Source organism: Gymnogyps californianus, chromosome 6 (assembly GCF_018139145.2).
Source record: "Gymnogyps californianus isolate 813 chromosome 6, ASM1813914v2, whole genome shotgun sequence".
NCBI lineage: Eukaryota > Metazoa > Chordata > Aves > Accipitriformes > Cathartidae > Gymnogyps > Gymnogyps californianus.
The window spans coordinates 3,900,767-3,928,083 of NC_059476.1; the positions used below are offsets into that span (position 1 = coordinate 3,900,767).

General features: G+C 37.8%; 1 protein-coding gene across 1 annotated transcript; it reads left to right on the forward strand.

The window, feature by feature from the left end:
- Nucleotides 1–1,516: 1,516 nt before the first annotated feature.
- On the forward strand, nucleotides 1,517–27,261 carry DHX32 (DEAH-box helicase 32 (putative)). The gene is made up of 11 exons (XM_050899283.1): nucleotides 1,517–1,786; nucleotides 4,489–4,682; nucleotides 6,138–6,510; nucleotides 9,087–9,332; nucleotides 11,578–11,677; nucleotides 11,801–11,959; nucleotides 21,632–21,823; nucleotides 23,308–23,457; nucleotides 24,567–24,757; nucleotides 25,634–25,815; nucleotides 27,072–27,261. The coding sequence occupies exons 1-11, from the start codon at nucleotides 1,517–1,519 to the stop codon at nucleotides 27,259–27,261; spliced, it is 2,247 nt and encodes a 748-aa protein (XP_050755240.1).
- Nucleotides 27,262–27,317: the final 56 nt, after the last annotated feature.

Here is a 27,317-nt window from a genome sequence, read left to right on the forward strand (position 1 = left end):
AAACTGAACTCCTGTCATCTTACAGATATCATGATATGTCATCCTGTCATCTTCACAGGTATCGGGTACATCCTCGCATATTTTGCAGTACTGTAATGCCAGAGAGCGGGCAGATAAGTCACCTGGTCCTTTTGCCTTTCAGAGGTGCTCCTCCAGAAGATCACGTTCGGTTTTGGCCCTCAAAGTGGGCAGTCTGTCAGCCTTTGCTGCCAGCCTCTTTATGTGCCAACAATCAGCCTGTTTTGCGAGCAGCATATAATTAGACTTATCTCATTTGGATTGAGATATTCAGACTGCTGAACAAAAGATTTTCTCCTACTTCTCTTTGTTGGTTTTCTATGCCGCTGTCGTCAGAGAATGCATTAATAGCATTGTAGCCGATATGGTCCAAAGCTATGAAACAAGAAAAAATTGTAAGAAGAGGTAATAACTTTTATTATATTACTTAGTGCAGAAAAAGCTTGTTATAGAAAAAGCATACAAGCATTGTGTTCATAGTCCGTTCATCAAGACATTATCAGTATCATTGTTCAACAGGACACTTGCCTCTGGAACTAAAATAAAAAATGTTATTTAATATTTGTGTTACAGTACGGATCAGTCAAGATCTATTTTGCTACTTTTGAGTCCTAAGAGTTGGAATTACTTTACGTCAGTGATTTTTTCTTCTCCCATCTTTCAAGGCCACTTCTGGTGCCCTTGAAGGGTTAGAATTGGCATCTCTCTGCCTTTTTTCATGTATTAATTACATTTTAGATTTTTAATTGTGGCAAAAGCTGTTAAAGCCTCGCAAGATTTCCAAGCAGAGTTAATACACAGGGTATATAAAAAGACTCCTTACTACACTGCCTCTAAAACACTGCAAATAACATAAAATAAAAACTTTGGCTGTTCCTGACGGATGCTTTCAGGCAGCAGTTACCTCCCGTTAACTGCACCCTCGCAGCCCCTGCGCTGTTTTTGCTGCACCCGGGGGTGAACCCCATTGTGCCGGGATTAGCCGGCCACATGACCATCTCTGCAGTCAAAATAATCGCCCAGTAGCCTCCTATTCACAGCAGCCAGGGCACAGGCGGGAGCGATAAAGGTCAGGCTCAGCGTGCTCTTTCCCAATTATTCTCCAGCCTGGCCGAGCAGTAGCAGACAAGAGCAAACACGCTGGCTGGTACTCAGGGTCCGGCTTTAACACGTTACTGAAGCGCAAAAGCCGCTCAGCTTCTGTTTAACATCTTTGAGTTTAATCACCGCTGTTTTGAAGAGTTTGGATGACTTTTTAAATATATTTTCTTGAGGCTCATTCGGGTTATTAAACCAGCTGGAGTATGACAAACAGACCACAAAGGCGGCAGCTGGACCCTGAGACTGAACTTTGAAACTGAAGAGCTGGGAAATACTAATCCTGAAGCAAGCAGAAATGGATTTCCTCAGGTTTAGGGGGCCTGAATGATCAGTCAGTACACAAAGGACTCCTTCCATTACTAACGTGTTTTTGCTGGGAATAATATATGTAAGAAAAATGGAGTTTTTAACCTTTTCTCCAGAGATCCACTGCTTTTCAGAATTACTTGACTGCAGCGATGGCGATGAAGAGGAAATACTAGTATGCGGAGAAGATTTAGAGCTTAATCCTTTTGATGGCTTGCCTTACTCTTCCCGTTATTATAAACTTATGAAAGAAAGAGAAGAACTTCCAGTATGGAAAGAGAAATATACTTTTATGGAAAGTTTGCTTCATAATCAAATTGTGATTGTGTCAGGAGATGCTAAGACTGGCAAGAGCTCCCAGGTCAGTACAACATACTTGGCTGGGGTTTTTTTATTATTTTTAGAACATTTAATGTTGTACACTTTCCAGAGTTACTATTACTATTTTGCTAATATTACATACTTTTAAAACAGAAAAATCTTTTTGCAATGAGTTTACTATTCACTGCTGTTGCCCTTTATTTATATTAGGCACATCAGCATCCAGATTTATATTATACTAGTATCTGGTTTCTGTTAGTAGTGGGCTGTTGCTATGCTGAGTACTGTATGGTATTGCAATATAATAACATCCAGTTCTGAAGAGTTCAGCTGCGGTGTACGCACACATAGTTGTATTGAGTTTAGCAGTTCTCAGTGTAGAAACAGATGTGCAGACTTCTATTGTAATCTGAGGTATTAAGGCCAGAGAGGGAAAGTGAAATACAGAAGGTGACAAAAGATTAATGCAGTCAAATATAGATTTAAAATATAAGAGCATACATTCAAATAACTTTCTTCAAATATTCACAAACAATTGACACTTACTTTACGTTTGTCCATTACAAGCCATTGTTACTTGGTTGATGATGTCTTTTAGGCTTCAGGGTAAGTTGAGCACTGAAGAGTAGCACTTCTCAGACTGTGATTGTCTGACGCAGTGTCATAAACAACTAACAAAAATCTCAAACTGCAGCTTTTTACGTACTAAATAAGAAATTTAAAAATATCAAGCCCTTTCTGAACACTGAAGACCACATGCATTAACTACTATAGTTTAAAATTCAGAGCCAAATATACACATAACCTTAGAAAAATTCTGTATAAAATTTTCTTGTATCTGTCAGTACGTGCACTGTAAATTATTGCTTTGTTTGTACATCTCAGCATCACATCTCAACTTGAAAACCTATCAACTATATACTTTAAAATGTATTACAGAATGCATCAGCTAAAATCCTTCCCTACTGAAATTACAGGTGTATTTCTACTGTCTTCAGAGAGGCCAAGGCTAAGTGTAAAATACTTTAGGACTTATTCCAGATTGCATTAGTATTTTATCAATAAATCATTCCTTCTACATTTGGCTGGCCACTATTTTGTTCATTTGGAGAATTTTATTGCCTTCTCCTTAATAATGACTAAACTTGTCATTTTATCCTCTTTTTGTCCATCGTCACATTGAACGCCCAGTGGAAATGGTAAACTCTGCAATGCTTATGTTGGATTCAATGCATATTTTTACTTGGAAAGTGTGTTTTGGTTCTGATTAGTGCTATATCAGGAAAGAAATACAGTGGATTTGCAGGCAGGTCATAAGAGAAGGTGAAAAAAGTTCCCAGGGAATGAAGGATTGAAATCAGTAGGGCTGTTTCTCAGGGAGAAGTAATGGTCTTTCCCTCCCTTCAGCCAAAAGCAAATGCTTTTTCCAAGAATACGCAATTACTTCACAGAACTCATGTTAAAAGACATCACTGAAGCCAAGATCTCAGTCGACTTTAAACACACAAATATCCACTAGGACTATCAAATTCTGTTGTAATAATATATAACAACCTGAGTCTGTTACCACATTAAGCAGAGAAGAATTTTCAAGCGTTATAAGCCAAAACATTATTGTTTATGCCTGGGATCAGGAGAAAACTTTCCTGCAGGTAAAGCTGTAGGATAGTGACTGTTGCAGGTCATCTCATATCTGCCAGAGACTTTGATGCTGGACACTGCTAGAGATCACACATTGAACTAGAGGCATCATACTTCTCATTGAAAATTCCTATGTTCCTATAAAAAGGATACACACCCACCTGGTGCCCGGAATATTTTTTGGAATGCAAAGTCTTTATCCCTTGTTATTGACTGTAATTTATACAAAACGAACTCTGTACAATAATAAACTACTTGCTAAGAAATGTTAGCTTTTTAAATTGTCTTTAAACAAGTTTAATAAGATGTAACACATTGTTGGCTGTTTTTCAAACATTTTTAGAGACATAAATAACTATACAGAAATAAATGATACGTGGCTGATGCACCTAGTTTACATATGTTAAGTAAGGGATTTGAAACCTAATACTTTCACTAAAATAATATTTGTAATGTAATTTCACTTTCTCATGACAATAACACATTAATATTTTCTAGCGTTGATTTTCTACTCTAAATATATAAATTAGACAGCTACTGCGTAAGTTTCTGGAGCAGTTTAGTTTCAGTTATCTTTGTTTACAGAGTAATCAATCTGAAGTTACATATATTTACTGTGGCATTCGTCAGTTTGAAATCCTTTTCTTCCTGGGACATGTTTCTCATGTCAAGCACCTGAATGTGATACAGCACGGGCAGGTTTACCGCTGAGCCAGCTGAGAAGCCCCTGGCAACAACTGCACTAACACTGTTGGATCAATCAGCAGATGCTTAAGAATGATCCTGCCAGTGTTACCTGCTCCCCAGAGGCCAATTCTGTCCCTTCTGCAACATATTCAAACTAATCCGAGTCCAGTTGAGAAAATCCCAGGTAAACCTTCTAGCTCCACCTCGACTACTTAACAGATTCCAGGTCTTGACATTTATCAAGGCAGATTAATTTCTGTGTTAGATGCAGCTCATCTGTCAGTAGTCAGGCAGACGGTAAGCAGCGGGTGCTCAGGTTGATTTAGTTCTTCCCCACTGTCTGCTTCTTTTGCATTATAGTCTCTGCTAAACGTGTTAAATACCAAATACATCTGTTTTCTTTCTTACTTACAGATTCCTCAGTGGTGTGCTGAGTATTGCCTTTCTGTCCACTATCAACACGGCGTAGTCGTATGCACCCAGGTCCACAAGCAGACCGCGGTGTGGCTGGCACTGCGTGTAGCTGATGAAATGGATGTCAACGTTGGCCATGAAGTGGGGTATTTCGTCCCCTTTGAAAGCTGCTGTACAACAGAAACTATCCTGAGGTTTGTGTGTTTGGTTTTTAATGCCTTCAAACTAATATGTAGCTTACAGCTCTTTGCAAGTGCAAAAGTTTGCAGCTGACAGCACTCCAGTCCTTAACTCTTCATTGCACCACTCCGCTAACACGGTCAGGACAGATAACCTAACAACCGTGGGGGAACATTGCTATAGTTGCAAAAGATTTTTGCATACAGTATGAAAACAAAAAAAACCAACACTGCTTTATAAAGTTGCATATAATATTTTAAAATGCAGATACTGGAGATTTTGTGATTAATCAATAAGCTGTAAAAGGCTTGAAGGAGGTCGTCTGTGCTAAACTGCAGTAGAGATTTAAGTGGGCAAGGTTACCGTCTGTGCAAAACTTCATTTAGCACCTCAGTAACCTCTGTATCATTCTACTTTTTCTTTCTCTGTTTTCCGGTATAGGAGTGTTCATTACCATAGGAGAACATGGGATAAACTATCACAAAGTAAAGCTGGAATTTAAAAGCAATCAACAATCATGGCTAGAAAAGCGTATATTCAGTAACAAGAGAAAAAAACATTTAGGAGGATTTTTAAGAGACAAGAAATGAACTTAATGTATTAAATATAGGCAGGTGACAGCAGCAACACAGGGATTCAGAATTTGAGCCTCTCTGAAAGTTAGGAGAGTTATTTTCTCTGGTTCCTGAATATGGTAGGCACAAACTATAAAATCTAGATCGTAAGCCTTTTTCCCAGCCACTGATTTCCAGTGGAGAAGAGGATACTCACCACTTCTGAAAATCAAGTTCAACTGCTCTTCCTTTTGCATGTCCTTTCTCTTTCACGGAGAACTCCGTAAACCTCACCCTGCAACACATCTTCCTGCAGCTGCTCCTGACGTGAAAGGGAGATGAATCCTATCCTCTCACACATCGAAACCCAGTTCAAGAATTCAAAGTCCTGCGGAGCAACACAGCAAAAAAGAATATCCTTTCAAAAAACTTTCAGTAGCAGAAATAATAGGGATAAAAGTCAGGAGGGCCTTACAGTATGAATTAATCTCTCATCTTGGTTCTGGCACTGCCTCAAGCGTGCGGGTACACCTTCCTTTCCTCATCTAAAAATCTTAGTTCCTAGCTCAAGAGTTAGTTATGGCATGCAATATGCTTAGATAGTTTAGAAGATGAAAGGCAATATAAGTTATGATTTTAAGGCAGAAGTATTTCTTCCTTTGCCTAGAGCATCCTTTCACCCATAGTGCCACTTAGCGTCATTGAATTACATTGAGTTTCTAGCTACTTAAAAAAGGATTTAAACATGTAGTCGAGACTGTGATACCATCTACAAAATAGACTCTCTGTTCTTATCAAATCTTTCTTGTTAGAACAGAAAGAACCAAGCTGTCCCCAAGACCCTGAATTAATTTCTTACAATCAGATCTGTATATTCCAAGAAACTTTCTAGAGCTTTCTGTTTGTATGTTGCAGATACTGTACAGATGATATGCTACAAAGGGAAATGATGTCCACGCCTCTTCTGAACTATTATGGCGTTATCATCCTGGATGATGTGCATGAAAGAACTGTTGCAACAGATGCGTTACTTGGCCTTCTTAAAGACGTCTTGATATCAAGACCAGAACTGAGGCTGGTAATACTCACTGCACCTCAGATGTCCAGCAAACTACAGAATTATTATGGCAGCATCCCCTTCATAAGAGTGGAAAACAAACACCACGCAGAGGTTGTATACTCTTGCAGCATTCAGAAAGACCACTTTCTGTCTGCCCTAAGACTGCTCTTTGAGATACACCATACAAAAGAGAAGGGTGACATTGTGATCTTTCTGGCATGTGAACAAGTAAGTTATTAACCGATTCTATTCTGATTTTAATCAAGAAACAATTTACATCTGTGTTTTTATAGGACCTATAAATATCGTGTTGCCAGTACCAGGCACTGCCAACAGTTTTCACCGTTTCAGGTTTTTCCTACAAAGAACTTACGGTATACATAACACTGTATTATATATATGTATAGCATAAACTAATACAAGGAACTATCAGATTGTCTGTAGCCTTAAAAGAAAGGCCATCATCCTTCTGCGTGATGCAAAAAGTAGCAAAGGCGGCATACAGGGACAAGGGCCATAGATGCAGGGAGCGAATACATTGCAACCTGTTCTGGCCTTGGGTATACCACACTTCGTGTTATCCCTGTTCTGCAGGAACGGACACATGTCCAGTTGGCATAAATGTCCTACTTCACGTGAACGTTTTTACCTTAAACCTGCCTACAAGGTTTTCCATTTGCATTCTCCTTTACGGCTGCAAACTTCCCCACCATTTGCGTACACAACAGCGGGAGGCAAATGTCATTCCGGAGGTGCTACAGATAATCCAGGGATCTGGATGGGCTTGGCTATTCTAAAGAGTGGCATCTCTGAATCCCTGAAGACAGCAGTGACACCTAAATTCACTGCTGCCAGGACTGCACGATCAGGTCCTTCTCAAAAAAATTTCACAGTACTTTATAGCTGTCAAAGCAATCTGTCCATCAAATAAACATTTTAAGACTTGAAATTCTTATAAATTATTATTATTATTTATCTCCTCATAGTGATCTTCAACCTTCCACTTTGTATCGTTAAATCTGCTTTAGAACAACAAATTCACCTTAGCTCCAGGAGATAATGACTTTTTACAAGCAAAGATAAATTACCATAAACTACCCAGGTAGTATTGCTTTTCACTGTAAAAAGGGATGGACATGTAACACTTTTAGTAATGCTAATAAGCAGTTGTAAACTTTATAAACACAAATTCTACAAATGATGAATTAATGAATTCTCTGTATCAGTTCCCATATTTACAATAAGTAATGTTACAGAGAAAACACATAGTCTTTCCATTTCAAAGGACTGGGAAGAAAGTTTTACTTCTGCTAAAAAACATTTGATGGGCAAGTCCCACACAATACTAAAATAATAATTTCTTTCTTGCCGAGAAGAGATTACTCAGTTCTCTCTCTCACGATGAGCAAAACACTCGTTATGAACTGTTACTGCACAGTTCACATCCCATGCATTCTTGCTTAACTGTGATTTAAATTCTCATATTGCTAATGGCTCACTCTTCCCTAGCACTCAACTGTCTTTTAAACTGAACAAAAATGTGAATAAACTAAGAACACTAAGATTTATGTGTTGTCTTGGTGCCAGCCTTGCTATTAGATGCCACTGTCATATCTTTGTAAGAATTTTTATGGAATACTTTCAACCTGTAACTACTATGAATGTAGTGGCACTCTCAAATAGAAACTCAATCTGTTTTTTCAATTTTGAAAAAAGTTCGCTAACAAAAATGCTTTTGAAAAAAAAAATCTCTTTCAAACTGAACAAGTCTATGAATGATTTTCGTATACCTTTAAAAAAAATCATTCACAACACAAATTATTTTATATTTTAAAAAAGACTAAAACAACAACAACAAACTTTTTAAAATTTATATTTGACCTCTGAATTTGTGGCCTGCTTTAAAGGTGATGTTCCATTAACACAGCTTAGGGACATTTTATTGACTTTATTAAGTCTTCATAGAGTTAATTAATCGTTGGGGGGGAAACCAATAAAAACCTTTACAATACTTATATCTTCTTAAACATAATAATTTAATTAAAGTAGGGAGGTTTCTGCATACTTTGATCTTTTTAGGTACTGTAATTGGACTAAGAACATAACAGTAGTTTCCACAGTGACCGAAACAGGGGCTCTGCCATTTTAGCTCTTCCAGTGATGGGGACAGTAGGGACTGGAGAGGGTTGGAGCAGTGATTTACTGTGACCTGCTCTGACTCCAGGAGCACCCGTGCACATCACACCTTCGCCAGCAGCGCAGGTCACCCCGTTGCCAGCCCCGGGGTGCACCGTGCACACGTAGAGAGCCATGACATGACACACATGCCATACACACATGACAAATTTGCACCAGACTCTTTGGCACTAAATGACTGATGTGGATGCATCCTACATGTCCTATATACATAAAGTTTAGTGACTGTTTCATAATTTCTCAGCCTTGCTATTCCTATACTATATTTTTGCACATCTGTCTTCCCTTGGAGGTTGGTTTGGATGTGATTAAAGCCAGAGAAGACTATTTTGAAAATTGCAGAAGAGAAAAAGACATTTCAAAAAACAACCCAGCTTTTCCCTGGTCTATAGCTAGCAGATGCAGTCAGTAAATTCTCATACGTAGTTCTGTTCCCCCTTTTTTTCCTTTAATTATTAATCATGTAAGATTTAAATGTTGTTATAGTTTGATACATGGTTAAAATTAATTTTAGAATTAAAAAGTTGCTTTAAAATTAAATATTGATATTTGGTTTTCATACCCATGAGAGGGGGGAAAAAAAAAAATCATCTTTCTCCTGATTACAGGAAATTGAAAAAGCTTACCAAATGATCAGACAGGAACAGCCTAATTTAAATCCTGACCTTGGAGAACTCATCCCAGTTCCTTTATACCCCACAAAACAAGACCTAATTCCCAAACCAAATCAAGACAAACAGAAATGCTGCAAAAAATACAGAAGAAAAGTGCTACTCACTACAAGCTTTGGAGAATCTTTGATTTGGATTAAAAAAGTAACCTTTGTCATTGATGTCGGCGTTGAAAGAAGAAAGGTTAGTAAAGTTAACCAGAATCAGTATGCCAAAAATGAACTATGCATAAGGTTTTTTTCAGGGTGGGGGAAAGGGAAATGTGCAGCTAATAGATTGATGCAAATGGTTTCTAAAGGATCAAATATTTTTCTGTTCTTTTGTAAGTCAGATTCTATATTATTTTTAACATTCAAATTAACAAAATTTAAACAACTTTCATGGACAGCTCATGCAAAAACCAAGCAAGAAAACACAATTACTTCCTAAATTCAGTCAGAAAACAAAATTTTCAAGCTTCTAAATTCAGATTAACACTCCCAGCTGAAACTGCCACTCATTTGGGCACCAAACCAATGACATTTCATCTGCAAACTATATCTCACCTTAGTTTTGGCCTATCAGTCATAATTAACTCTTCAGTATCTTATAGAGAGAGCGAAATACAATCAGTTCTTGGCTACCTATTGGCAGATTACCTGGTTTAGTAGATTAACCTCATCCCTTGTTTAACAATTTAGTAATCGGTGTAGTGCCACAGATGATAGAACGCCAAGGGATGCTCACACAGGGAACCACTCCTTTTTAAAGCTGCTTGTGCTCCTTCCAGATACGTGCTTTCATCCAAGTATCTCAAAATGCTGCAATTTATCAAATTCATCTTCGACCTTTTACAGTTCATTCTAAGTATGTCCTCAGTTCTTGGTTTCCACCCCATCCTGGGAAGGACTAGTGCAGCCGCAAACACGTATCTCATTTCATTTATAGAAAACTGATGTCCTAAAGAATGAGTGACTCTGTAGGAACAAGTCATTACATGAATTGGAAAGCTGCACTACTACAGGCTTTGTAACTGTCCTACGTGTTTTGCTAGTCAATAAGTATTCCAGCAATAGGCAAAAGAAACAATATAATACAGTTTCTTTATATAATCCAGAATGGAATCACCAGAATCGAAGTGTTCCTAAAATTTTGGATCAGGGATCATTAATCCTGATTAGCCTTGAAAGTAGTTCAGGCAAAAGCTTGGGAACTACCACTACCTTTAATTTTCATTGCAAAAAAACTGTCCAACACTGTCGTTTTTAAAGGTTCTCGTATGGGGGTTATAACTAACTCAGCCTCAAGTCAAGGAAAAAAAAATTAGTCATACTTTTGTGTAAACGAACAAAAGCCTAAAAGCAGTTTTCCATTAGGCCACTCATAACTCAACTTATTTGTGAAACTACAGTTGTCTTGGATGACGGAAATGAATCTCACTTCCGCGGTAATCTGAAGCCCAAAGCAAAATTCAGTGCTTCCAGACTTCTGTGAGTCAGAAATATGAAGCAATGGGAACAAATCGGTTTCAACACAGTCCTGATGGCCATCAAATCACCTCTATCAGTTACGCCACTTTGACCCCTTAATTCAACTGTTTTGTCCTAACAGCTAAAGTTTAGTCCTCTAATATTCATTCCTCAGCAGTTCAAATTCACATTCAACCCATATGACCAAAAGCCAGTTGAACATAGAGGGAACAGGCAAAGTTTTGTGCAGAAAAAAATCCCGCATAAGTCTTGCAGTTGGGATATATAATAAATTTACCCAGAGGAAAAGAAATTTGTCCCCTCCACTGAAGCACATTTTATCTTTTTTATTAAGACCCTGCTTAAAGTAGACAAAGTCGATTCAGATGACATGACTAGAAAGTTGCCCTATCCAGATGTTGTATGTCTTGCCATATACTACAGAAGCTCAGGGACATCATCTGGTGGTTAGAACAGTGAGTGAATCGGCTCCTCAGTTTAATGAAAATAAAGTACAATTAAGAAAAAAATAAAACGGGGCATTGTACACCTTTGTTACAGTCCTTGTCTCCTGTACTGAACTGACAGATTTCAGTACTAAGACAAAAATCCGGAGTTAAGGAACAAAATGTTATCAGGCAATGTTGGGATTCTGTCATTGGAAGAAATAAATAATCTTTTTTGATGCTTTTCTTGATGATACCATAGAGATACATTTTGCACTTTAGTAAGGTACATTTCTTCAGAAAAAGACATTTATCTTAGAGTATACTTACGGAGTTATTGCAAAACGTGTCTGTCAATTTATCAAAGTGCTGACTGCTCTCATTTCCAAGCTGGTGAAATACGTAGTATAAAAAGAAATGAAACTGTTACTACACTTTCTGTAAAATGACCTAGACAAAAATTCAATACAGACCATTAATATTTTTGTAGTCTTCACTTCCTTATCTGACGCTTAATATCTCTTTCATTTAAAGGTGTACAATCCTAGAATCAGAGCAGACTCTGTTATAACGCAGCCTATCAGCAAAAGTCAAGCAGAGATGCATAAACAAATTCTGGGCATGTCTTCATCAGGTAGAATTATTAGCTCAAAATTTAAATCCATTAGCTCAAATTATTAATAGAATCAATGTGACAATGCAAAAAAAACCAAACAACAAACAAACAAAAAGGTAATTTTCCTGAAATCTCTTCCAGGAAAACTCTTCTGCTTGTATCCTGAAGAATTTACATACAAAGAAATGCAACCACATCTACCAGCCAAAATACAGGAATCAAATCTAACTAGCATGGTTCTCTTCCTGAAGAGGATGGATATAGCAGGCTTCAGACACTGTGACTTCATAAGCAGGCCAGGTAATGATGATGCACCAATTTTCCATATTTTTATTATTATTTTTGCAGTTATTTAAAGATTAATTTTGTCCTGTTATTCACAGTACTGTTTTTTATCGAAGTATTTGTAATAATATTGCCACTGCTTTTACCACTTACCTGCTAGAACAGTTCACAATGCAATAGTTGCACTTAGAAAAATGGTACCGCGTATGAACTGTTTGCTCTGAAAAAGACCATGAAGTATCTGAATGGAATGGGAATGAAGAAAATAAAAAAATAAAAAAAAAAATCATTATTCCAAATATCTTCTCATCTAGGTTTCATATTATTTTCCTGGAACCCACAAACAAAATTTGTGTCCCATTGTACAAGGCATCGTACAGATATCTAACAAAATATATTCCTTTAATCAAAAGTTTACAACCAAATAAACTACTGTTGTTACCTAGGAGATATATTTGGAGGAAATCAGCTTTCTTCTTATCCTCCAGCATCTCCCACCTCAAATTTACAATAAACTGTTACTTACGGACAATATTACTTATAAAATAAACCCAAATAAACTTTCAATACTAGACAGGGAATACTCTGAATTTTGAGGTAAGAGTGTGAAGAAAATGGTTGCTTTTTTTTTTTTTTTTATTTTTCTGACTTTGTATTCTAGGGCTTTTTCTATAGAAGGATATTCTCCTCTGTTCTGACCTACCACAAAACCCAAGTACCACTGCAAATTCTGCTGTTGATTTGAAGCCAATTAAAGGGAGGGAAATAGCACTGATTTCACTGGTTTGGGGATCATGTGACCTGTTGCTAGCTTCATTTATGATAATTTTCCAGGGCAAATAGGAAGAATTCTTATATTATCCTCCCTTTCCTCATGCACATACACGAAATTAGAATGATCACTTGCCTTCTACGAGTTGTGCACTGTAATTAATCAGTAATAAAGAGTTTAATTCCCACTGTTGGATGTTGTGATAGATTGTAAGTGGAATTTTTAAGTAGAATTTATTCTACTTTTCCGTTGTCTGCCTGTTTAGCAGAAACATGCCTAAAAGAAATGTGAAAAAACATTGCCAGTCTGAGTGGTAACTAATTCAAGACTGATGAGAATTGGGTATTTTGGCCTTGTGAGTGTCACCTCCTGTGTTGAATCTAGGAAACCTTCATGGAAAATGGTTATGGAATACAGTCGGCTTTCACTCAAACTTAGAAAGTATTTTACTAAAAAAAAAAATAAATAAATATTCTAAAACGTATTAGTGCTTTTACTGGACATGAAAAAAGTTGTTCTCGAACTGTAGAATGAATTAGTAAAGTTACATTAGGAAAAGCATTCAGTATTTTTGGATTTAAAGGCACAACGGAGACAGTTGGTATTCAGAGCGAATGAAATGCTAGAGGCATTTAAGAATTTCACAGATGTAGGAATTCTGAGTTTTGTTTGTATTTTTGAGATAACGCAGCTGAAGAAAACATCTTGCTGATGTGTACAAAATTGTAAAGACATTTGGTGAATGCATCAGCTTTACTTGGATGGGCATCAAATACGAAAAAGATTTTGCTAACTAGAACAAAAGTGCGAGGTTAAGGTATTGAAAAGTTTGAGGAATTACTGAAACAGTGTGAGGAATGTTAGGCAAACTGAACAAAGAAAAAAATCCCACAAACACTGTAGGGGGTCCACTGAAAAGAGATGAGAAAGTCTGCACAATTTCCTGGTCTCCTTCCCGACTTAAGGCCCCACACAATTAAACATTTGAAAAATTGCTTTAATTGTCTAGTACAACTCTTCCTTTATCCTAGGACAGATCACACATTGGCTTGCTTTGCCTTGGGGCTTTCTTCTTCCCACTTCTGAGCAGGCAATGAACCTCTTCCCTACTAACACTTAAGTTATATCCCTACCACAATTCTCCAGAGATGACTAGAAAGCTCACACTATCAGAATACAGGCAGTTTGAAGTACCTGGTGTGAAATACATTTGTCTGAAAGAAACAGGAATACTGAAGTAAGCAAACTTGTAAGGGGAGTTAGTTATTGTATTAGACCAACTTACAGAACTCAAAACACATGTCAAGCTTTCAAGCACATAAAACCTTCTTTTGGGCCCTCCCGAGAGCTTCGGGTCAATGATCTTAGCCTGTGAAAGGCCAAGTTTTCTCATTCTGTGCTGACACAGCCCCAACCTGCCGCGCACACTCAATGCCACACAGGTCTCCAGCGGCTAAAGCAGCACGACATCCTCCAGCAGAAGCAGAGACTGACCCTACAGTCACACCACCGAGTCCTTGCCGCCCAGCTCCAAATACCTCTGGTACCCAGTGAAAGGGTAGCCCTGAAGCTTTTTCATTGCTAGTCGTAAGGTCAAATAGATGTTACACCTTTCCGGATTATGTGCCACAGGAGAGTGTTGCAGAGGAGGCAAAGAGAAGAGCTACCAGAGATGGAAAGTGTCCTCTCCTGAGCAAGAGATTTTAGCTTCCCAAAAAGGCTTCATTATCTTTGCTGCAGTCAGTTTAGTTGCATAAGCCTTCTGTAACCTGAAGTGATGAAAAAGGCTGAGGAAGAGGAGGAGGGGTCTCTGAGATGGTAAACAGACCTAAGTGAAAAAGATGAGCAACAAAGCTCACAAAACAAGCAGCGTGGCTTTTCTGACCCTAAGAAAACTCCTGGGCATAACAGTTCTTATTTACATCTACTACCGATGTATACAAAGCCAGTTTGCCCACCCTCAACGAAACACGGCACAAGATCAACCGGACCAAAAAAACCCCCCACAAACAAGCAAGCAAAAAGACGTGGCAGTATTTCTATATGCTCTCATTTGATCTGGCCAAATCAAGTGCTGTTCAGAGCATATAGATACTGCAAACACAAATAGCCTTTCTATCTCCCCCCAGCACAGTTTGTCCTGGGCTTGACTATTCCATGTCTCTTCACCTCCTTGGACTTGATTTCCCTTTGAGTAAAGGAAGTAAACACATTGCAGCATCTCCCATGTGCTACACATGCCACAGGCTTTCCTACGCACAGTTTCTGTTCAGCTAACATTCTCAAGTTTTCTTTGCAATTGAAACAGATGGAGGCTTTGGGGTTTTTTAACCCCAGGTGAATTCCTCCTAAACAAAATAACGTCTTCACGGAGATGACAGAGTAACGTATGGACATGAACTGGTGAACAAACAAATGAAAAGTACACTGAAATTCATAGCAACAATTCAAAGAGAAGTACTTCACGGTCCGTTCCCTGTACATGAAGTAGAGAACATATAGCAGATAAGTAAAGAAACAAAAATTACATCAGTAAAACATTTTATTTCTGCTCAAAAACAATGTGCACAAGTTTTCCTTCTGCTGCTCTTTGAGGAAAAATAAAAGCCTGGATTAACTCTGACTCATTACTGCATTATGAAAGCAACAAACATGTCAGGCTTACAGCTGCTGCATTTAATTCACGCTATAATCGAGATAAGCAAATGCAGCAGACTTCTTACCCTTTTTAGAATTCATGAGCCACATGAAAATGCATTTGGCACTGCAGTTCTGAAGTGCGTTATTTGAATTCCTGTGCCATTATAATAGTGACGTGTTTACATTTTTATCAGTTAATCAGCTACATCTTTACTGTGTTATATAATGGGACAAAAGATCTCCTTTCCCATAGATTGCAGCAACATTATGTATTTTTGTAAATCACTGGAAAATCCTTATTTAAACTATGCAAAACAGTATAAAGATGAAGCCATGTAAAATTTCCGTAAGAAATCAAGGTGAAAGCAGTTTGCAGATTCTGCATTCATGCAGAATTACTGTAATCAATTTTCAGATTAAAATATTTGTTGATGGTCATGGATACCATGACATTTGAGAACTATGCTATTATAACCCCACTGAGAATACATTTCTAGAATATCCATAATAACAAGAGTTGTACAAATGCATATAATTTCAAATTGTTTCAGAAACAAAATTTGTTTGCGTATTTTTTCATTAGAAACAGACTGTCAAAGACAGAAACTCAATGCGCCATGTAAGGTCTGCTCGACAGAGATCCCTTCATGGCAGATTTATTATATTAAGTTCACTTGTTGATTCTTTGATGTTTTAATTTCTGAATTTCATCGATTAAATAGTATTATATATCTCTTAATGAAAAGCTTTCTGATAGCATGGACGTGGCCACATACTTCATAGTCTGTACTGCACAAAGCAGTGGAAAAGCATAAAAGGAGCTGGAGGAGGCAAGGACCAGAGAGCAAATGCACGCAGGAAGCAAAGTACGGACTGGACAACCTGACCCTTAGCAGCAGTCCCAATATCCATGGGATAAGAGGCATCAGGAACGGGAGTCAGGGCAGTATGTATAGCCCAATAACTGAGCACACACCACACTGAAGGTAACCAATTGCTTAGAACAGGGAGCTGGTATTACAAAGGGCACCCCAAAAATGAGAAGGGGTAGCCCAGTACTGTTAAAGCTGGACTTCTCTCACGTCATTTACTAGAGAGTAACAAAAAAACCCAAAGTGATTAAAAATATTTTTTATGCCATTATATAATATTCTTCAAATTATACTCTGTGGATATACATGTTGCACGGTCACGTATGTACTTTGAGGATGACACAAAGCATATAGAAAACCGACTTCACTGAACAGTCAGTGTTATCCCTGGTGTGCGGATATTACTTGGTATATTTATGTTAGGAAAATGCAGGTCAGCCTCTGTCCTGGCTGTCCTTGCTCGCAGAAAAGCACAGTAGGGACCATTACCAGCCAGCTTGGAGGAATGAAGAAGCAGCTTAAGGGGGAATGGAAAGACTGCAAAGTATGAGTTTGGAAAAGTAATTTTTAATGATCACCTATAACTTCAAAATAATAGTTATAGAATTGGTGGCTTCAGAGCATGACAGACTCATAATAAATCCTACCTTAGAAGTTATGGGGGGAAAAAAGAGAATCAAGATGAAACCTGCACACAGAAGCTTGTCCTTGCAGACGAAAAATCTTTGCGTAATTTGAAGAAAACTTGGCACTAGATTTCTCCATATCTTCCGTTTGCTATCCAAGGAGCAATGTTAAAAAACAGTAACAGAAAACACCATTCCTCAGAACTATTCTCCCTGCAGTAATTACTCTGGCGGTTCTTCATGCTGTTAAGCTTAACAGAAGCTGGAAAAACTTGTGATTTGCCAGGCAGTGAATCAGCTCTTTAAAGACAACATCCCTTCACCTGACATTCATGTCAGCTCTAACTTTATAACGGTTATTTCCGTGGAAAGAAAAGATCTATCAAGAAAACTCAACATTTTCACAGAGTATGAGACCAGAACACAGGACCTGTAGATCCTCTAGATAAGCACGATATAGCAGTTAAATCACCTATTAAAAATAATGAAATCTATGTTTCATTCCGATCTCTAATATCCACTTATTGCAGAACTTTGGGCAAATCGTTAAGTCACCTGCTTCCTTATGCAACAAGAATAATACTTTTGTATGTATTTTATCACACCTTAAGCACTTCAATTTCAGTCACGTAGAATGTGATACTGAAAAGATTAAAGGCACAGCTACCTTTAGAAACATAACTTACCCTGTTCATGCCAAAGTTACAAAAAACTGTGAAACGAAGAATATCATTTTAAGTCAGCTTGAAACTCTCAGATAAACGATTTCAGTGCTAATAATAACATTTAGTTAGGTATTTGCTTTACTAAGCCTAAGTATGATCAAGAGTAGGATCTGTATTTATATAAAACTGGTCAGATTTCCTGAAACAAGTCCAGAGCAACCCAGTCTTAAGTAGCCAAAGAACACAGGCAAGGGAAAGAAAATATCAGATAAGGAAATACCTTTTAAACTTCCAGGGATGTTACAGTTTCTTCTTGAAAGCACAGGACACATCTTGAGAGCTTCTTTTTAACTTTGCTCCCGTGAAAGCAGCAGTCGAGTCACAAAGCCTTGCGGTTTGCCTCGATGGCAGCAGTAGCTGGCGTTGGCAAGCAGCCCTACAAATAATGACGCTTGCTGGAAATCATTATAAGACAATGCAGTTTTCTGTTCTTTAAAGAAGAGCTTTCCATAGCTAAACATTTATACTACTTTTGGTTTATCATAGTTTTTATTTAAATAGGAATCATACCATAAAGAAGTCTCAAATGAGCATTTGCTGTTCTTACAATGGCTTTTTATTGATTGAGTTTGTGCCTCAAAATGCAGACCCATATTTGAAAGCCCTATTCTAATTTTTTTTTTTTTACTGTTCCTTCACCTGCTCTAATCTACCTTTCCTATCTTGTTCTTTCTAGCACAATAAAACTCCAGGAGTCTTCTTTTTCTTTTTTTTTTTTTTTCTCCTAACACTCATAGCAAAATAGGGAAGTAATTTGTGCTTATAAATCTCAAGGCAACTATCTCTAGGGCATAAAAATGCAAATTACTGATGCTATCAAGGGACTGAAATTGGCTGCCATATAACCATATATTTTGGAAGTTCTAGCACAAACTACTTTGTTGATTTCTAGAAATTAGCCTTCCATGATTTCCTAGTAATTACTATACGTCTGAATGACCATTTTACTCTCCCTGTATTTTCAATCACTGATACCTCTTTCCTGTCACTGACTCTTACTCTTCATCAGCTGTTACTTTTCATTTCTTTAAACTTCCTAAGTATTTTCTTCTCAGATGCTTTAGCTTTTGCAAGGGCTCATCTTTTATCCCATGAAACCTCATACGCCTGATAACAAATGTTCTCTCTGGACAGAAACCCCTCATGTTGTACAGGCAGAGATATGAACTCTCATACTGAAGTGAAACAGGTCCACAGTTTTAACAGGAATTTACAGACTCCTGAGAGACTTTCTCTGAAAACGAATAGTAAGTGTTTTAAAATTAAGTGAAGTCACAACACTAACAGGTTTACACGCTGGAGAAGTTCTGTAAAAGCTCATGTAAGGGGAATTAATAAACTATTTTTTCCCTTCAGACATTAGTAACAGAAAAGGGTTAAAACCAACAGGTGCTTGCTTGCTTCCCATTTTACTTTTTACTTCATTATAACTAGTTAATTACAGCATGAGGGCAATAAACTAACAGTTCACTGCCAACAAAGTAAAAACCTGAACTCAAGATTTTCTAGCGGGAAGGCAGGGCGCCTGAAGTGCGGTGTTATGGCTAAATGTGACCCACCAGCTCCTTACAGGCTTGCCTTGCTTTTAATCTTCTTGATGCAGAAGTAGCCTGCCAGAGACAGGTTCCTGTGCATAATGAACTCAAGCAAGAAATTATTTCTAGCCATCTACTAATGAAGAGACAAGAACAAATACATACCCTGCCTGTGTGGGTAGCTGTGGTTGTGTTTTGTTTTTTTATTTAGAGGTTTTTTCGACATTAATATGCAAACTGACAGCAGCCCACAGAAGCCTGAAAAATTGCCAGTGCAGTCATTAGTTTCCCAGCGCTGGGTATGCTTGGCTGGGGATGAGGCCAAGTCCTGCTGTAGTGGAATTTTTGCCACCGACTTCAATGGGACTAGAATTTAACTTGTTAGCCATAAAACAGAGAGAAAATATCAAGCAGTTCCTTAAACTGGAATAAGGAGAAAGTTGCTGCAGTGATAGGAGAGCAGTTATGAATTTAAATGAACTGGCACTCATAAAAGATATCGACCATTACGATAAGACCTGGAATAGAAATCCACCTTTGAAAAGAGCTGGGAGGAAAGAGCCTTCACACTTCAAGAGTTCCCAAATTTCCACCAATGTCTTTCATGCTCCAGCAACTACTTTTTGGAGAGTATAGGCTTGACGACTTCTACTCAGCTTTCCAGTTCACTCCCTCTAGCCCCAGAACTGCAGCCATCATGGTTGCACATAAAGCTCTTCTATGCTTGTTTTGCCAAAGGGACCTACCTTAATCAACAGCAGATTTCCTACAGACCTGCTCAAGTTCTCATTTTAAGTACTGATTTGCTTAATCCTGTCCTTTCAGACACATTTTCTTATCGCTGCAACTGTGAGGGTCTGAATTCATTACACCATTCTTTCAGCAAACAAAGTGTCACTGAGAAAAACAGACTAATTTTTTCAAAATCTGAAAAAAATGTCAGAATAACACTTCACATTCTTCTGGCACCATCTATCAAAAGAAAAAGCAGTCAATAGTAGTAAAAGGGCTAGGGTATACATAAGCTGATTCTGTCTTTCACTGCCTCGGATGCAGAAAAGCAAGAGAAAAATACTGAAAAAAAAAAAAGGTGAAGGAGAAATTCAGCAAAATACTTAATGAGAAAGGAGAGTCTTTGTCAAACTCCTTCGTTATTTACTCCCACTCAGCTGAGAGGTTCAGAAGAGTGACTGCAAATGCCATCTTTTGGTCTATTGAGAAATAACTGATGAGATGTAATGATAACTGATGAAAAAGGCCTATTTGTGTCTGTGCGTATAAGCCATTTTCTGTATCTTCAGATCTTGTGGGTTGTTGATTTCATTCACCCTCATCCATGAAAGAGGAAGATACACCTATGGCTTGTGGAGGTACTCCTCATAGAATAAGCTTAATATGCCATCGATCAAAACTGAATGAATTGAACAATTAACTGAATTAATTGTTGATACTCCAGCAGTCTTCAGAAAAAGCACACATGGACCACTTCAGCCTGAAAGCTCGGTGTTCAACGTATGCAGAAGCAAACCTCCCCACCGAACACTCCTGGCAGGCCTCTACTTGCTTTTATCTAACATCTAAGATACAAACCCCATCACTTCCATCTTCGTTCTCCTCTGCTTTCACTGTTCAGACCCCCCATCTTAAACGCTAAACTCTAACTCATGATATCCTTCATGTCTGCCTCTGTTCAATCCATCTCGTACTCATGCTCCCTACTCACTGTGTGGCCCAAATTCACTTATTTCCTACTTTTTTCCCAAATTAGTCTCTCAGCCTCCCTAATTATTTTCCTATATTCACTCATTATTTTTTCTGCCTCACTGTTCTCACTTCTACCTATGGAGGTTGTAAGGAAGTTATAACCTACAATGAGGGAAAATTGAACATATAATTTTGTGCAGTGAGAAAGTACAGCCAATTGCTAGGGAGACATTTTCTTTTACTAAGTTCCCATTTTTTTATCTGACATCATGAGAAACTATGTAAAAAAATAATAAAAAAAAAGGCAATCAAGAGAACTCCAAATACTTGCAAGAATGACAAGACAGCTGCAACTTCCATAAATGCTTGTCTTTTGGTTATAATCCTCTTTCCTAGAGCTGCTGTGTATCTCTCAGCACCCCTTAAATGTGACCACCCCTCTTTAAAAAGAACGAACACGCACACAAAAAAATACCTGAAGACTGCCAATAGTGGAAGGAGTTTTTGACACAGTCTGGGTGCAATACGCCATTCAGCACTGTGTCTGGACTTTTGGGAAAAACTGCTCTGACACAGAAAAGATCAGCAAAGTTATTTGCAGCCCTATAATTGTTACCCCTTATTTTCTTCCTCCAGAATGTTCTCAGCCTTCCGTTCATCTATTACTTTTTCTTCCTACTCATTGTCAAATGATGGAAGCTATCTATTATTTTCACACAGGAAATATACAACTGAAATATTATAATGAGAATCCAGACATTCATTTCTATGTTGCCATTCTCAAGAATTTGAATTATCTTTCCTTTTTATTAGCTCCCGAAAGCCTGATGCAGGCTTTGGAAGATCTCGATTATCTAGCAGCCCTGGATAACGATGGAAACCTTTCCGAATTTGGAATTATTATGTCAGAATTTCCCCTGGATCCACAACTGTCAAAGTCAATTCTGGCTTCGTGTGAATTTGAGTGTGTTGATGAAATGCTCACCATTGCGGCCATGGTAACAGGTACTCGTAAATAATGTCTTACTGCACAGCTTGTGCCACCTGCCAAATCCACGCAGACTCTTTCAAAGTCTGTTCACAAGGGCAACCCAAAGGCAAACTTTTGTTATTCACATCCTGCTTATTTCAAGTAAATTAATCTCTTTGGCTGTTTACGTCTTGACTTTAAGCATGCAATGCAATACAAGTAATGAATTCATAAGGAGCACTCCATCTCCATGCTTCAGCTGCCCCATTAGCTTCCAACCTTTTGTCAGAAAGCATACACAGAACATCCCTTCAAAATGAACTTTCCTACCTCATATTCATGTACATTTGTTACAGACTGGAGCAGCAAATTAGGGGAAGTTCTAATTATAAACAATATTGAACTGTTGACCTACAAAGAATTACTTTGTGATCTTGTTTCTCCACTTCAAACATTTTATAAAACTAACATAACCTTAAGTAACCATACATTCTGTCCTGATGGATCGCTCTGCTCCTACATGGCACTGAGAGACAAACCAGCTGGCCCCAAAGACTGGACACGTGAAGTCTGGAGCAAGAACATTTATATTAGAAGGTTGTTAACTACAGAACTTCTTTCATTTGATGTGACAGAGCTTTCAAACCAACACATAAACCCCAGATATTTAAAACTTACTCATTCTGCGAAAGCTGCTATTGAAATCTTAATACATCAAAGACGTACAAAATCAAAGATTTTAGGATAACTGAGAGGAGGGTGACTCCAGAAGTTCAAACGGCAAATGATGACGATGACTTCTCAGGATCCCACCAGATAATGCAGGACAGGGCTAGACTTACATTCCTTCAGGTCTCAGTGTTACATAGTGAGGAGTCTTAGGCAGCAAGGACATGAACCCACAGTTGCTTGGTGCAACTAATGCACCAAGCTGCATTAGTTGTTCTCCTTATAGAACAACTTGGTTTTATGCCCGAGCTGGCTTGATTTTTAATAATGGGCCTAAACTTGTGATAAAATTTTTAAGTACATACAACAAATGTAAACGATTGAGCATAGGCACACTTTAGATTTTAGAAAGCTCAACCATCTCAAAAGACACAATTATGTAGCACGGTACCACAACAGAAGTAAAATGCACTGGAAGGCACAAATTTCAACATATAGGAGCAAGCTAAGGCATTACATCCATAAATTTAGTTTCTTTCTATATTAAAGAAACCGTATGCTTGGATTCTGGGTAAATTGGATCATGCCATTAGGAAGCATTTTTGGCATCAGTCTAGGAGAAAGCTGCTCACCTTCTTTTGTGTTTTCAGCACAAATTAACTAAACAAGAGATTGAAAGAACTTCCACATAAATAAAGCCTTAGTGAATGCAATAGATTCAGTTCTTCAGCAGCAATCCAAGGCTGAAGATTAAAGGGAACTGAGAAAGGAAAAAACCAATATCAGTGGAGTTACTATTTGTGCATGCACCTACGTGTCTTAATAACCACTGGCCTGATTTTTTTCTAAGCTCCTAATTGCTTCTTACACGCACCTCTGGGAACAGAAGAGATTGCTCTTACTTGCTGGCGAAAATTCTCACACCCTGCAGGAGATCACTTTACTCTTATCAATGTCTTCAACGCCTTCAAGGAAGCCAGTGCAAACTCCGCAAGCCAATGTAAGTGTACCCATACCAGACAAAATGAAGCACACTGTAACCAATTTGGAACAACCAAACGAAAAACCTGAACAGTCATTATTAGCATTTAGTTCATAAACCCTTTTTGAATGATTCCTTCTAGAATTGCTAATTTGCAGGGAGAAACCTAACATAGTAGCCATCGCAAATGAATATTAGTTTTAGTTTATTAACTAATTGAAAATGACCTACGACAGCGTACCTCATCCAACAAGGATACGTGAGCACTATTACAATTGTCATTTGAAGTGACATTGTACAAAACCAGAATGATGGTTCCTCCTGTAAGAGCACATAATCCAGGTTTAAGATGTGAAACTACATAAACACAGTTGAGGAGGGACTTGATTCCCTCAGCAGCCTAACAATGCTGGTGTTTTTCTGATAGCTGTCAACTAAAAGGAAAGTTTAAGGGAAAAAATTGAAAGTAGTAAAGTTCACATTTACAGGAAACCAAATAAAAGCCAGGGGACTGCACAGCAGACAGAAGCTCTTCACAGCATTTTCCTGTGCTCAAATATCTTGCTCAGGTTCGTTTACCCCGAGTCCAGTACTTGGACAGTGGAGTCATAAATTTGCATATACTAAGTAAAAACTTAGGACGGGACAGTAGCATTGTTTCACGTTCAGTCATGCTGAATGCTGAAGAGAGGTCCAAAAGAACCTGTCCTTTACCAGCATGCAGGATCATCACCAGCACAACAGATGTGAATTCAGTTCCATATCCTGGCCTGAATCCAGAAAGGCTGAAAATAGAGTTGCTACTCATTCTATTTGAAGCTATTACTTTTTACAGACCAAATAAGGGATTTTGAATATTTTTATTTAGAAAGATATAGCTAAAATTCTATAAAACTAAGTAAGGATATCAAGTATTGCCCACTCACTTTACACGCAACATCAATGAGCCTAAGCTGTCCATATGGCTCTTGTTATCAGAATTTTGGACAGTTCTGACACAGCTACTCGCTCCAAAATGTTTTTAATCTATTGCACCAGCCAAAGAGCATTTTACAGAGCAGTATCTCTGGATAGGACCTATCAGTAAGACTTTGCTTTAAGCCAAAATACTATTTTTTCCTCCACAGACTACAGTAATGAGAAATGGTGTCGTGATTATTTCCTAAGCTGTTCTGCACTGAGGATGGCAGAAATTATCAGAGCCGAACTAGTAGAGATTATGAAGCGTATTGAACTTCCCATTTCAGAACCGGACTTTGGATCAAAAGAAAATATACTAAGCATTAAGAAATCTCTCTTATCTGGTTACTTTATGCACGTAAGGAAAAATATTGTGGTTTCATCTTACTGCATTGTTAATTTACACAGAATGCTTTCAGAGAACTTAAGTTAGGTAGTAAAATCTCTCAATCATCAGAAAGGATAAAAGCCATTTTTTCCACAGTGTATCAAACACTTCTGCCAATTCCAATCTTCTCTCTGGGGTTCAGCTATCACAGCACAAAGTCCATACACTTCACTGCAAGAGGAAAACTGTCAATATGCCTTTCACTCAAAGAACTCTTTCACCTCAAAAAACTCTTTAACTTGTAATATTCTCTCAGACATTATTTCCTTTTTGAAGATGTTTTTGTGAAAATACCCTGGAAACAAGAGAACTGACTTGTTCAATATGTTTAGGTACACATAATATACAGCTTTCTTCATCTCAACCAAATGAGGTAGTCTAATTGTAATTGTAAACATGAACAAGAAAGATTAATTTATTCCCACTTGAAAACATGCTTTCCTTCACATCACTATGCTCCACCTAAATACAAGAATGAGCCCTCCAAACTACATTACTTCAAGTGCCCTGCCATTGTATTTTAAAGTCTTATAATTCTTTAAGAATACATGTTTACACACAGATCCTTCAAAGCCAAGTTCAGACACTTACTGTATAAGCCTGCCCTCATTTGTTGCAGACCGTTTCCTTCCAAATATACAGATCAACATTTTCTTTAACTCTAAGCCTCATTTCATAGTATCCAGTCCCTAGCTTTCCCACAGAAATCTGGGAAGAGGTTTAGGCTCTCCAGTTGAAAGCATCTGAATACAAGTTTAATTCCTGGTTTTAATACAATAGGCAAACACTGATCTATGTATCTTGTACATTCAATTAAGTAATGGATAACTTTGTATTTTTTTTTAGATTGCTCGTGACGTAGATGGCTCAGGTAACTACTTAATGTTAACACACAGACAAGTGGCCCAGCTTCATCCTTTCTCATCATATTATAACACCAGAAGGATTCCTGAGTGGGTTTTATTCCACGAGTTCAGTATATCAGAAGACAACTCCATCAGAGTCGTCTCCGAGATATCACCCGATCTGTAAGTTAACAATGATGAAACTGTTTCTTCACTCATACCTCTACCACAAAAACATAACTTAAGTCACAAACAGGGTAAGGATGTGTGTGTACATTGAGAGCAATGCTTGGAGAAGTCAACTCCGGTCATCTTCTCCTTTTCCTTTATCTCTGTCATAAAAATAGCTATCTTCCAGTTCTGTTGAGAAAACATTCCAAGCATAACTGATTCCTTCTAGGTATGGATGTGCGGTTAAAAAAAAAAAAAAAAAAAAAATCAGTAAAGTAGGCATAAGAGAAAACAACAATTTTCATACCTAGTCAAGCAAGAGGAGTAGGCGTCACTGGAAGGGTGAAGAAATTGTTGCTTTTCACACTTTTTATGTTCACTAGTGAATATATGTGGGATAAATTTTGTTTCTTTGTTGCCACTACTGTTCTGTCACTGCGTGTACCTTTGCTTGATGTCTTCATTTTCATTCAGAACACTCACTGCATTAGAGCTCAGAGCTATTAAAAAAGGAAAGAACTGTGATCTCATGCCCTTACTATTCTTTTCATGCAAAACAAAACATCATTTAAGTCAGCCTTTTGTATTTCCTAACGTGTGCTGATCTGTTCAGGTACTGAAGTAAGTCTCAGTGTCTGCCACTGTAACTGTAATCAATTCATCCATTGAAAAACACCTTACAAGTTGCAAAAGTTTCTTACAAAGTGAAATATACAGAAAAAAAAAATCAAGAGTTAACACTGCAGTGTACTCGCAGATTAATCTAGCTGGAAATTTCTTTGTTCCCTGAAAAGCTATTTTCCTGCAAATCTTTTTCTCGACATGTTTTATGTACCCAGCCAGCTAAATCATCCCATATCAACTGTTTATGGATTCAAGAAAAGAATACAGTCTTCCTTCTGCAAAAGTCTCTTTACACTGAGTAATACATTTCACTGTCCTATCTTTTCTATTTCCAATGTTTATAAGAAAGCCTTTGTCATAATTTTATTGAACCAAAAATATGTTCAAACCCAGAAAAATTACTATTTAATGCAATCTGCAGCATTGAGAACTGAACGAAAAATCACCTGAAGTGTAGACTGAGTACATTAAGTGCAAGTCTACTGAAAGCACAAACTACTGCTACATCTTGCAGAGAGTTTTGGGTTTGAGTTGAAATACCAACTTTGTAGCTGTATGCATCAGTACAAGCCTGGAAATAGCTATTCAAACATTTCAAAATTCTATTAAAAAAATAATAATGTTTTGTCTTATTTCCTCACCAGATTCGTGGAGCTGGTACCTCAGTATTATTTTAGCAATCTTCCTCCTAGTGAAAGTAAGGATATTCTGCAGGAAGTGATCAATCACTTGTCACCTGTTTCAACCACGGAGGAACAGAAAACTAACAATGACAACAAAGAAAGTGAAAAATTTCCCCAGACGCCCACTGAACAAAGATGTATTATTCAGTGATTTTAGACTGAACTATCATATATTGGACAAATATAAATAAAAGCAGTATATGCAAT

What these genes read in the sequence shown, in the direction of transcription:
- DHX32 (XM_050899283.1), top strand. Translation starts at nt 1,517, where the DNA reads ATGGAGTTTTTAACCTTTTCTCCAGAGATCCACTGCTTTTCAGAATTA. An exon ending in TCTTTCTGGCATGTGAACAA is followed by an intron (nt 6,511 to 9,086) that starts GTAAGTTATTAA and finishes TCCTGATTACAG; the next exon opens with GAAATTGAAAAAGCTTACCA. An exon ending in TGCAAACTCCGCAAGCCAAT is followed by an intron (nt 23,458 to 24,566) that starts GTAAGTGTACCC and finishes TTTCCTCCACAG; the next exon opens with ACTACAGTAATGAGAAATGG.